This window comes from Mesoplodon mirus (genome assembly GCF_964341445.2).
Source record: "Mesoplodon mirus genome assembly, chromosome: 9".
Lineage (NCBI taxonomy): Eukaryota > Metazoa > Chordata > Mammalia > Artiodactyla > Ziphiidae > Mesoplodon > Mesoplodon mirus.
In genome coordinates this window covers 22,075,199-22,088,353 of record NC_138985.1, presented here as the reverse complement: position 1 = coordinate 22,088,353, position 13,155 = coordinate 22,075,199, and the positions used below count along the sequence as shown (strand labels likewise).

The following is a 13,155-nucleotide window of genomic DNA, read 5'->3' as shown; positions in this document are numbered from 1 at the left end:
GCTCCCCGAGTGATTCTGATATATAATCAGGTCTGGGAACCAGATGCAACACCATTTTATGAACAGCGTTTACTGCAAAACAGAGAAGACTAGAAATAGGTTAGCAATTTAGAAATTAACCGTAATGAGCTACACATCTCAGGAAAAATTTTCTATTAGTGGCCCACCTCTTCACACCCACTGTGACATATAAATAAAATCCACAAAGTCCCATTTCAAATGTTTTCATCCTAGTCATTTCAATCAATCATTGCCCCTCTGAATCACCAGCATGGTCTTGTAGATCAGTTAATCCCCCAAGGCTAACAGTGACCTAGTCTTATTTACAAAGTTAGACTATTCTACAAAGGACTTTTCTCTTGAGATTTGCTTATCTTTACACCTGCACTTATGTGGCAGCGCTCCAATCTGTTGGTCTTAAAAGCAAAACCTCTTTTCTACTCAGCTTTTGCTGAAAGGGGGCTAGTTAGGCGAGCTGCTAAGAAAACAGGTTTGAAGTATTAATTGATTACGTTAATTATTATAATTTTTAAAAAACATCTACTGCACTTATGCACATCCCCAAGGTGATCATCACAAACTGCCCACTTTCATAAAGCTTGAAACATGTACAGATTAGTAAAAAAAATCTCTGAAAATGCTTAATCCTACCTGAGAACGTAAGTATCACACGCACTGGGAAATGCTGGGCCTTTGTCCCTAGCTTAAGGTTCCTTCCAGAGCTGAGAACTATTAGTATTCAAAGGGCCAACCCACTAAGTGTGTGACCTTGTTCCAAGGACCTGCAGGGAGAAGGCTTCCTTACCATGTGACAGCCTGACCCTGGCTGGCAACCCTATCAGGATGATTAAATTTTAAATGATACCTTCCTTAATGAAAGAGAGAGAGACCCGCGGCTGTGAGGGCAGGCAAATGCTTCCTAGGGGCCAAGTCCGCTCGGGTTTGGAGTATTTATTTTGCTGGCTTTGGGTATTCAAATCTTTGATAACCCTTAAGACACTTCAGCTCCCTTCCATCTGAAACAATTCCAATTTTGCTTCCACCACTTAAAAAGTGACTCATCACATTTTAAATAAGTAAACAGCAACTGCCAGGGTCTAAGAAGAAGAAATGCACAATATGTCTTGTTTCTCTAATCAAGAGCTATTTTTATCAGTTGGATCCGCGTCGGAGTCAAAGGCTGAGTGGTGACTGAATAATGTGTAACTTCTCTGAAGCTACCGTCCTCGGGAAGGAGATTGTTAGCAAACTTCCTGTTACTTCAACCTGGTCTCCTTCCACAAAAGGATTTGAGAGAAATAACCGAGTAAACGCATGTCAAAACTATAGGATGGGATGTTTTCAACAATTTTAAAAGGAAATACAAGTACTGTCAACACTCCCTTTACACCAGGGCTGTTTAAAGGGTGTTCTGGGAACCGGCAGCCACTGGTGTCTCCTGGGAGCTGGTGAGAAATGCAGAATCACAGGCCTCATCCCAGACCCGGTGAATCTGAATCTGCATTTTAACTGGATTCCCAGGTGATCCCTAAGCAGCAGATTAAACACAGTCCAGAATCAGCTTGCCTTGGGTCGGCTACTCTGCATCCTAAGATCATCTATGAAAAGAATCTCCCTCCCCCACAACCCAAATGTTTTTGTTTTTGTTTTTTTAATATTTATTTACTTGGCTGTGCCGGCTCTTAGTTGCGGCACATGGGATCTTCGTTGCAGCATGTGGGATCTTTAGTTGCGGCGTGCGGGGGTCTTTAGTTGCAGCATGCGAACTCTTAGTTGTGGCATGCAGCATCTAGTTCCCTAACCAGGGATTGAACCCGGGCCCCCTGCACTGGGAGCATGGAGTCTTGGCCACTGGACTGCCAGGGAAGTCCCCCAAATGTCTTTAAACCAACTTTTAAGTCTTGTCGAAACAGCACCATTAAGAAATTTTGTTTAAAAGCCCAGGTCAGAGAGTCCCCACCCTGAGAGTCTGATTTGTCTGTGGTAGGGTCTAGGTAAGAGAATTTTTTTTTTAACACCTCCAAGAAATTCTGATGTGCATCCATGTGAGAAGCACAGGCACCAAGTATTTTTTCTCCGCACAGCTGCTTGGCAATGTAAAGTTGTTACCAATCAATTTATACAGCACGGAGAGACTCAGTTTATAGTGGTTTCTCAAGCATGCATGAGAATCACCCAGTGGGCTTGCTCAAACACAGACTGCTGGGCCCCATTGCCAGAGTTTCTGAGTCAACGGGCCTGAATCAGTTAAGTGGGGCATCAATTTGCATTTCTAGCAAGTTCCCAGGTGATAGAGATGCTACAGGTCAGGGGCCCGTACTCTGGGAACCACAGATGATAATATTTACCACAGATAGCTATCTGAAAAAACAGCACTGAAGCCTTTGTTTGTGTGGCTGGTTGGTTTTTAAGAGTGGGTAAAAGAGGAATATTTTGGATCTGAGTGTCTTTCCCATGGCCAGTAGGTTAAACTCCTGACTCAATTTGGGAAATAAACATGAAGATTTAACTCAGCACAGTCCTAGTGCCCAATAGTTCAGCATCTAGTAGTTGCTTAATAAATTCCCTGATGACTGATGATGATCCCAAATAAATCTACCTATTAGAACTAAAATACTGTAGCCACCTGGCTTCTGTCATAATGATTTTTACAAATGACATTCAGGTCAAATAAATACTTCACTCACCAAGCCCCACAGAGCACCGGGAGAGGTAGCAGTGATTGTAGCTGCTCTGGGCGTATTGTACATTAAGGCCAGTTCGCCAAAACTCCCACGATTGTCATAGTTGCCAACACACCTTCCAACACCATCACATTTCACGTAGATATCAAATGTTCCTCTGTTGCACATGTGAAAAAGAAGACGTAAAAGTAATTCAAGTAAAATCTCATCACGATAAAACATGAGCCCTGGGAAATACAACCTCATTCTTTTTTGAAAAAAATCGTTTATTGCTTAGTCTTATTGCTGGGACATCGTAACACATTCACCCAGTTAAAATTTTAAATGTCTAGAAGGGTGAAGAGTGCCCTGGACCAGCCATTCAGTTTCCTCCCAGATCCGCCACTGCCCCCAGCTTCTTCTACATCCTTGAAGAGGTCTTTACGTCGGGGAGAAGCAGGAAGGAGCTGGCTGGGTGCACTGGGAGCCTTCCGCAGGCACGGTAAGGCAACAGGGGTCCTCCCTGAGACGTAGGACACACCCAAGGGTGACAGCTGAGGATGGGCTCTTAGTTTCCTTTCCCCTCTAATAACAACAAGGAATAAAAGGGCATCGATATGTGAAAAAGACACCACCAGTTCCAGACAAGCAGGAAGAAAAGACCATCCACGGGACGACGGTAAGGCCCATCTATGTGTCTGTTGTCTCATCGTCTGGGGCAAATGAGACTAAACAACAAATATTTAAGGTATTGAAATAAATGATAAAAATATAACTAAGACTGCAACCAAATGCAATATGCAAAGACAACCATCTGAAGGAATGCGTGTGAATCTGCTGACTGCAGTCATCTCTGAGTATGAGAACTGTGGAGGATTCTAGAGACATTCACTATGTAATTAAAGAGTTTTTGTTTCTAAAACGAATACGTATTACTTTTGAGATCAGAAGAAAATAATTTTTAAAAAGAATGGAGCTCTAACAATCTGGTCAGGCACTGCTGTACAGTACTCACAGGGTCCTTTATAATCTACAGGAGGGGCCGGCAAGCTGAGGCCCAAGACTGGCTGCCTGCTTCTGTAAATCAAGTTTTATTGGAAAGACAAACACACCGGTGGTTTCTGCATTCTCTGTAGCTGACTTGTGCTATGATAGCAGAGTTGAGTAGCTGCAACAGAGACCTCATGGCCCAGAAAGCCTGCAAAATTTACTCTGTGGCTCTTTATACAATCTGGCCCTTCATGTTAGACCGACCCCACAATCTAAAAGTGGCAGAAATTCAGGCTAATATGTGATCCTGGTCTTTTTATAGTCTTTCTGTGCTTATCTTTTAATTGGGTTTCTTTTTCTAGGCAAGTAAAACAGTCACTGCGCTGCATATGATCCAGATCCTATATTTCTGGAAACTGCATTCTTCTTGTGGAGAACTGTTTTTCCATGTACTGTATCTTATCAGAGAACACGGTTTCAAGGCTTGCTGAAACACCTGTGAGGGCAGATGGGAGAAATTCTTTGGCTTTATTCTGTTGGCTAAACTCTAGCAAAGACAAAACAGGGAGTGCTTTTAAGATTAAGAAAGGATTACGAATGGTAAAGATACCACAAAAGCAAACACATAAGATATTAGAGACAAAAGATATTCATGAATAAGAATAACTGGCTTTTAATATAATTCATGGCTAGAATGGCTGTTTCACGGATACCCTCTGGAATTTGTTTCATGAATAGTTATTTTTCAAGTATAGATTAATTTCTCTATTTATACTCTTTACACGTTTGCACTAAAACTGTTTTCTATGTTTTCTACTTTGAATAGGATAAAATAGACAACAAATGGGTTGACGAGAAGTATAGTGAGCTATACTGGTCCAGTTGAAATCGTATCAGTCTAAAAATCTGCTAAAATACCGTGTGCTGCATTTTCATATAGATTTCTCCCCTGAGAACGGGAAGCCCTGGGCAGGGCAGAGTCATGAAAAGAGCACACACAGTGGCCAAGAGACCCAGACGCTGGGTCGGCTCCACACTCATCATCTGGGTGAACTTCGTCGACTCGCATCACTTCTGTGGGCCTGAAAGTTGTCACCTGTCGCAAGGGTGACGAGGATCTAACTGAAAAGGGAAGGTGCTATGTACAAATGTAGGGCGTTTTTATAGTCAAAATACCTACTAAAAGAAAATTATTCCTGTACTATCTTTGGGGTTCGCATAGACCCCTACAATTCTATACGATTAAACAGCTGAGTGAATTTCTGAGGTGTTTCGTTGATGAAAGCTGTTAATGGTACCAGAATCATGACTTTAATTTACATGTGGGACAATTCTAAAATCATCGAGTCCAGCCCCAGCCCTGGCTAGTGCAGCTCTCCCGGGTCACCACGGACTTAGGGGTGAGGGACTGAGGGACTCAGAGAGCATGTGCTACTGATGCATGAAAGGTACCACCCACAGAGCCCAGATCAGGGAACAAGGGCTAAGCAGACGGGGTCGGGGGGTGTGATTTTCCGTGGAGCCTCTGAGTAGAACACAACTTGGCCCAGAGAAGCAAATGTAATCCGACAGATCAGGCTGGGAGATGATGTGTTCCATGCAAACAGGGCGGGCGTTGGTGGTGGTGGGGTGCTTGGGGAATCCAAACGTCTCATCAACACCTCATCACCATGTCACAGAAGTGCAGAAATGAAGACTCAGTCCAGGCTGCACACCTTTTACATCTTAGGGCTGTTACCTAAGTATTGCTAAAAGCACACTGTTCTTTTTTTATTTTATTTTAATTTTTATTTTATTTTAATTTTTTAGAGCTGATTTTAATTTAATTTTACTTTTTGATACAGCAGGTTCTTATTAGTTATCTATTTTATACACATCAGTGTGTACATGTCAATCCCAATCTCCCAGTTCATCCCCCCCAGCCACCCCGCTGTCCCCCCTTGGTGTCCATACGTTTGTTCTCTGCATCTGAAAAGCACACTGCTCTTTGATGAAGTCAAGCACAACTTAAATTTTCTGAAATTAGATTTTCAATATAAACGCGGGCCTTCTCACTTAAATAACTTCTCTACAGAGTTTTTAATAGACAGACATAATAATGCATAAACAATTTCTGGAAAGACACGCAAACTACTCCCTCTGCTGATTAGATGATGCTAAAGCAGTAGGAAGAGAGACTAACTTTTCACCTTAGGCCCCTCTGAAATATCTGAATCTTTTAAACCATTAGCATGTTTTACTTCATTAAGTAATAACAGAAGAAACTTTTTAGAAAACATAATAACAGATTGAGTTATACGGACTCAATATCCCAGATGTTGTATTATGCTGCTATTCTCAGAGTAACAGCCATCTCTAACTCTGGAACAGGCATCACTACCTCTCAGTTAGACGTTAACAAATGAGGAGGCTCCCAGTAAATGATGGATTTCTAGATTAACCAAAAGTCACCAGTCTTCCACACACTATGCCTCTTTCCATGATGTAGCATGGTTTCACTGCATGGCTTCACTGTAGGTGTGTAGGGCCAGTTACACAGGAATAAGGGTCAAGAGGCAATAGCAATTATCATACATTAATCTGTCAGGCGTTATAATAGCCACTGAGATTTCCACAAAAGGTTCATTACCTTTCAGCAGTGAAGTTACACAAAACTTACCTATCAATTACATAAAAGTTGTCGCCATCATCACCTTGATCAATTACATGTTCCCCTTCTTTGACCAATTTTTCAAACATGGCATCTAATACCTGAGACATCTGCTCCTATTTTTCAAAAAAGAAAAGAGAATCTTGGTTTATCTAGAACATGTTTAGCTTTATTTTTAAAGAACCATAATTAGCTTATACTTCTGTCAACAAGCTCAAAGAAATGGAAATATCATCACTGCCATTAAGTCTTGTCAAAAAAAATACACAGAGGGCTTCCCTGGTGGCGCAGTGGTTGAGAGTCCGCCTGCCGATGCAGGGGACACAAGTTCGTGCCCTGGTCTGGCGAGATCCCACATGCCGCGGAGCGGCTGGGCCCGTGAGCCATGGCCGCTGAGCCTGCGCGTCTGGAGCCTGTGCTCCGCAACGGGAGGGGCCACAACAGTGAGAGGCCCGCGTACCGCAAAAAAAAAAAAAAAAAATACACAGAATAGTCCTCCTCACCACATACAAACCAGATGATTATATATTTACTCTCATATTCAGTACCTGAATAAAAGTAATTATTAGTCTATTTCAGAATATTTGCAACTATTACCACTTTAATATGAAAAATTAACCACCAAGCCATCATACATACCTTGTGAAATATAACCTTAGCAACTAAAATGATCAAGTTAATAAAGTACTGGAAATGTCTTTTAAAGATACCTAAACTTTTTAAAAACTTCCCTATTTTAGTCATCACTAGAATTTATATAGAGATTACCTAAATATTTAGTGAATTTAAATCCTGACTCCAATCCTTCTTGGTTTAGCACTAAAAACAAAATAGAAAACTAACCAACAAAAGCAAAACCAAAAAATATTGTAGCCAATATCCCATCACTATCTTTTGTCACTAAGGTTCTCTTCAAGAAGCAACCATATACCTCCCTAGGACAGATTTATTAAAACTGAAGCCAGAAACATCAAACCTATCAGTCAACAGCTATTAAAAAATTTTTATTCTGCTGAAGTGTGCTTGTCAACGCTTAAGGATAAACCTTGGCTAGTGAGAATCAACTAGGAGGCAAAAGAAATCTTTCCTCAGAACAAATACAGGAACAATTCAAAAACCTTTGAATAGTTAAAAACAAATGGATATGGAGAAACAGTATGGGGCACAGTAACAGAAAAGTCAGAAGTCATAAGAAGGCTTCAAGTCACTCCCAGGCCAAAATCAATTACTATTATAAACAAATTAAGGAGCTGAAACAGATTAGAGGGGGAAAAAGATGCAAGTGGAAAACACAGGTTGAAGAAACAAAATATTCTGGATCAGAGCACGAACAGACCACCTGTGATTCTCTTCTTTTTGAGACGCCATTAACATTTCATAGAGACTATCAAGGTACAACTCCACAACCATGAGAATGGGAAGGGGAAACTGGAGGAGAGATTTCTAGAGCAAAGGGAAGTTAAATGGGGGCAGAGAGAGCATGCAGCCCAGAGAAGGGCAGGTGGGCCTGCAGTGTGGAGGGACTGACCACCTATCAGAGCTCCAGAGGTTCCAGATGGAAACACCCGGTCCGGTCAGAACAGGACTGAGACACAGCTGAAACAGGTAGACTGATTCAAAATCCTCCACGATCAGTTGATACCTTCCTTCCAAATGCCTCAACCCTGAACACTGAACACCTGGCAACCAAATATTAACCCCAATTCTTCCCAGACAAAAGATCAGAGTCAGGTTCTTGGGAGAAACTAAATATAAGAGAGAACTAGAACAGCTACTGTGAAGATTGGTGCCCTGGAACAAGGACCTTCACTTGCTGGGATGAGGGGTTCCCCCATGTTAACAGCTGGCCCCGTCACTCAACCAGCAGGACACTGGTGGACAGCCCTGCCATACTTATTCAGGGCTCCACATCAGCTTTCCGTGGCCCCTCTGGTAGCCTACAAGACTAAGATAAACAGCAGTATAACACCAAATGAGCTAGAAAATTCAAGAACAGTGATGAGCTTTCAGAAAGTTCTACTTTGTATACCCAGAGATGTTCAAGACAATGTTATATCCATGAGATGAAAAACAGGATATTTAGAAAAAGAGCCAGAGAAAAATGGGTAAGTTGAAAACTGAAAATATGATTACCAAAATTTTTTCTTCCTTTTAAATATTTTGAGAGCAGTTTTAGGTTCACAGCAAAATGGAGCAAAAAGCATAAAGAGTTCTCATAAACCCCCTGCCTCCACCCAGCCTCTCCCCTACTGTCAGCATCCCCACCAGAAGGTACATTTATTACAAGTGATGAACCTACACTGCCATCATTATCACACAAAGTCCGCAGCTGACATCTGGGTTCACCCTTGGTGCGGTGCTGTACACTTGGTGAGTTTTGACAAATGTGTAACATGTACCCCCCATTACAGAATTTTCTTGTAAAAGAACTAAGAAGGTAAATTAAAATAAAAACTTCAAAGAAAGTCGACAGATGAAAAGACAGAAGTTCCAGACAAAGTGATATTAGAGATAACAGAGGGAAGAAAATAATCAAAGAAATATGGGATGAATTTTCCAGAACCACAGGATGTTAGTTTTCATACTGAAAGGGCTCACTCAAGGGCCCGGCACAATCAAGGACCAGAACCTCCACACCCACACGACAGTGTGGTTTTAGAACATCAAAGATACAGACCTGACCTGCAAAGCTTCCAGAAAAGGGGGAAGGAGCTCTTAAAAACACAAAAAGATGTTCAACTTCTTCCAAAATAAAGAGGAATGCAAATCAAAATTGAAAGGAGATACCCTTTTTCACCTGCCAGATTCAGAAAGATAAAAGTGTTAGACTAACACACTGGTGGAGATGGTGTGGGAAGGAGGGTTCCTCCAGCAGATGGCTGATGGGAACGGGTCTCAGAGGGCACGCTGTCAACAGTCGGTATCATTTCAAACGCGCTACCCGTCACCTCACTATTCTGTGTCTAGGAAGTTATTCTATAACACATTTGTGAAATGACATGTGCCTGGGCATTCTTCACTGCAAAATGTGCATTGTAATAGCAAAGAACTGAAAACCCAAGTTTATCTACAGGGCTCTGGATAAATAAGTTTGATACATCCATGCACTGGAAAGCTATGCAGCTATAAAAAAAGTATGGATTTTAGGACCCCTATCTTTTATTGGAGTTGCTGACAAGCACGAGAACACTCAAAGAAGGGCAATCAGGAAATGTGAAACCCTGCTGTAGGAGGAACTTCAGCGAACACATGCTATCTGCAGCCACAATGATGATGTCGGTGATTCCAGAGGCCAGGACTGGGACTGCTGGGTGGAAGTTTCTGGAGATTTTGGAACAATGTAAAGACCTGCCTAAGAAGGTCAGCTATCTAGCAGTGACAGGGCAAAGAGATGGGCTCCCTGTTCCTGTCAAGACAGGCTCCCCACCTTCCACGTGCTGTCAAAAGGGCTCACTAGTTTTCAAACTGTTTTCTGGAAGCCAGGGATTTTTTTTTTTTTTTTTTTTTTTTGCAGTACGCGGGCCTCTCACTGTTGTGGCATCTCCCGTTGCAGAGCACAGGCTCCGGACGCACAGGCTCAGAGGCCATGGCTCACAGGCCCAGCCGCTCCGCCGCATGTGGGATCTTCCTGGACCGGGGCACGAACCCGTGTCCCCTGCATCGGCAGGCGGACTCTCAACCACTGCGCCACCAGGGAAGCCCAAGCCAGGGATTTTTGAGGAGGTGCTTCATTGATCGATTCTGTAAACAGTTGATTTTTTTAAACCATTTTTTAGAATTGAAGTATAGTTGATTTACAATGTTGTGTTAGTTTCAGGTGTACAGCAAAGTGATACAGTTCTACACATACATTTCAGATTTTTTTCCCCTTATCGGTAATTACAAGATATTGAATATAGTTCCCTGTGCTATATAGTAGGTCCTTGTTGATTATCTATTTTATATATAGTAGTGTGTATATGTGAATCCCAAACTCATCCTTAAAGTGTGCTCTAACCATTAAATCTTAAAACTAAAGTAAATCAACATGTTCGGATGGATTACATATACATTTTTTAGGAAGTCAAATTTCATGTCACATAAAATTAACCATTTTAAAGTGGACGAGTGGCCACAAAGTTGTGCAACCACCACCTGTACCTACTTTCAAAACATTTCCGCAAAAGGAAACCGTGCACCCATTAAGCAGTCATCCCCCATTCTCCCCTCCCACTAGGCCCTGGCAGCCACCAATATGTTTTCTGTCTCTATGGATTTACCTATTCTGGATATTTCATATAATAGAATCACACAATATGTGATCTTTTGTGTCTGGCTTACTTCATTCATTATATGTTTTCAAGGTTCGTCTAATGTTATAGCATATATCATACTTCATTCCTTTTTACGGATGAATAATATTCCACTATATATATATATGAACACACACCACAATTTACTTACCTATTCACCTGTCGATGGACACTTGGGTTCTTTCCGCCTTTTGGCTATTGTGAATAGTGCGACTATGAACATTCATATACAAGTATTTATTGGCACACCTGTTTCAATTCTTTTAGATCTATACCTGGGAGTGAAATTGCTGAGTCATATGGTAATTCTATGTTTAACGTTTTGAGAAACGGCCAAGCTGTTTTCCACAGTGCCTGGACCATTTTACTTTACCACCAGCGACGTACCAGGTTCCGATTTCTCCACATCCTTGCCAACACCTGTTATTTTCCTTTTTAAAAAAACGATACCCATCCTAGTGGGGGTGAAGTAGTATTTCACTGTGGTTCTGACTTGTATTTCCCTAGTGACTAACCATGCTGAGAATCTTTTCATGTGCTTATTGGTTATCTGTATATCTTCTCTAGAGAAATGTCTATTATTTAAGAACTCTGCACATTTTAAAGTTGGGTTGTCTGTCCTTTTGTGGTTGAGTTCTAAGTGTTCTTTCTATATTCTGAATACGAGGCCCTTCTATAAAGCTCTTCTAAGAGTTTTATAGTTTTACAGCTTACATTTAGGTCTCTGATCCATTTTGAGTTAATTCTTTTTTTTTTTTTTTTTTTGCGATACGCGGGCCTCTCAGTGTTGTGGCCTCTCCCGTTGTGGAGCACAGGCTCCGGACGCACAGGCTCAGCGGCCATGGCTCACAGGCCCAGCTGCTCCACGGCATGTGGGATCTTCCCGGACCTGGGCACGAACCCGTGTCCCCTGTATCGGCAGGTGGACTCTCAACCACTGCGCCACCAGGGAAGCCCTTGAGTTAATTCTTGTACTTGGTGTGAAGTAGGAGTCCAACCTTGTTCTTTTGTGTGTGGATACCCAGCTGTCCCAGCACCATTTATTGAAAAGACTATTCTTTCCCCAGTGAATGATCTTGGCATTTTTGTTGAAATCAAATGGCCATAGATGTATGGGTTTGTTTCTCGACTCTCAACGCTATTCCATTGTTCTGTGTGTCTATCCCTATGCCAGTAACACACTGTTTTGATTACTGCAGCTTTGAGGTAAAAGTTTTGACATTGGCAAGTGTGAGTCCTTCAACTTTGTTCTTCTTTTTCAATATTATGTGGGGTGCCTCTTCTTGTATATACAATGTTAATACATTAGACAACAGCAAAATGCAATGTGTTTTCATGGTTTAGCTTTATAATACATAAATGCTACCAATTTAAACTTTTATAAAAATAAATACTGATAAAAATAATTTTAAGAAAGAATATGAAAACTCTATAGATACAGATAAACTGTTAGAAAAAAAAAAAGAACTGGGCAAGAACTCTACGTGTAGAGTTTGCTGCCACCAAAATTTTAAAAAGAATATACTTGTATATACATAGGGTAACCCTAGAAAAATATGCATGATAGTGCTAAAAGAACTTGGCTCCTGAGAAACTGGATTGCTGGGAGACAGGGATGGAAGGGAGATCTCCTTTCACTGACTACTCTTTTGTTCCTTTTGAATTTTTGTAAATTCTAGCATACTGATTTAAATTTTTTAATTAATTAAAAAACCAAACTCTCCATTTAAACAGAGAATATAACATTACATCTTTATGTGGGTAAGAAAAACTTTAAGAAAGATGGTGATGGGTTTGCAGGATGTGGCTTTCATCCCCACCCTGGGTCCCCGTGTGAGCTCTAGCACCTATGTGTGAAACAGCAGCCAGGGCTGAAGATGAAGCCAATGGGGGGCAGTAAGACAGTGCCTTCTCGATGTGGTGCTAATTGGGAGTTGATCAACCCAGGCAACATACGGTCACCTATCAAAATTAGGAAGTTTGATTACATGGTTTACTAATATTTTATTTTGCTTATTATTTATATTTCAACTCGTTTAGAGCAGATGAAGGGGGATTATCAGCTTTATTGATTAGCTAGCTCTAGCCCTGAATGTCAAGTGGAGAAAAAGATGAAATATAGCGCTATAGTAATTTTTTTTTCTTATCTTGGAATTAGCTGCATTTTAAAACATTATCAAGCTTAAGACTTTGTACATGGATAAATGAAAAAGTAATCCCTGATAAAATACAGAACATCTATTTCTTTTAGAACTTCTCTATGTGACAGGTGTCTGTTCTAGTCAATCAAAATGTAATTTCCCCATAATTATGCACAGAGTGAAAAGAACATAGGAAATATTTAATATGCAGAGGCTTATCTCCGTGACTGACAGCTACTGTAGGAAATCCACATGTTATTCGCCTACAGAATGTAAATTAGAGACTGAGCTCAGTAAAAGGGCTTTGACTCCCTTAAAAAATAACAATTTACTCTCCATTAATGAAAGGGCCTATCGTATAGCATAAGAAGATTATTTCAGTTTGCCTAAAATTAGAAATATTTCACAAGAAAAATGGC

The 13,155-nt window shown here is 41.1% G+C and overlaps 1 protein-coding gene across 2 annotated transcripts in view; it reads right to left on the bottom strand.

Moving 5' to 3' along the window:
- Window positions 1-13,155, bottom strand: part of PRKAR2B (protein kinase cAMP-dependent type II regulatory subunit beta) — a 114,137-nt gene that overhangs the window by 18,423 nt on the left and 82,559 nt on the right. For both annotated transcript variants that reach the window (XM_082632991.1, XM_082632992.1), the window contains exons 5-6: window positions 6,313-6,419; window positions 2,688-2,841 (exon numbers count right to left, since the gene is read on the bottom strand). In XM_082632991.1, coding sequence (XP_082489117.1) covers window positions 2,688-2,841; window positions 6,313-6,419 — 261 coding nt within the window. The remainder of the gene's footprint in view (window positions 1-2,687; window positions 2,842-6,312; window positions 6,420-13,155) is intronic.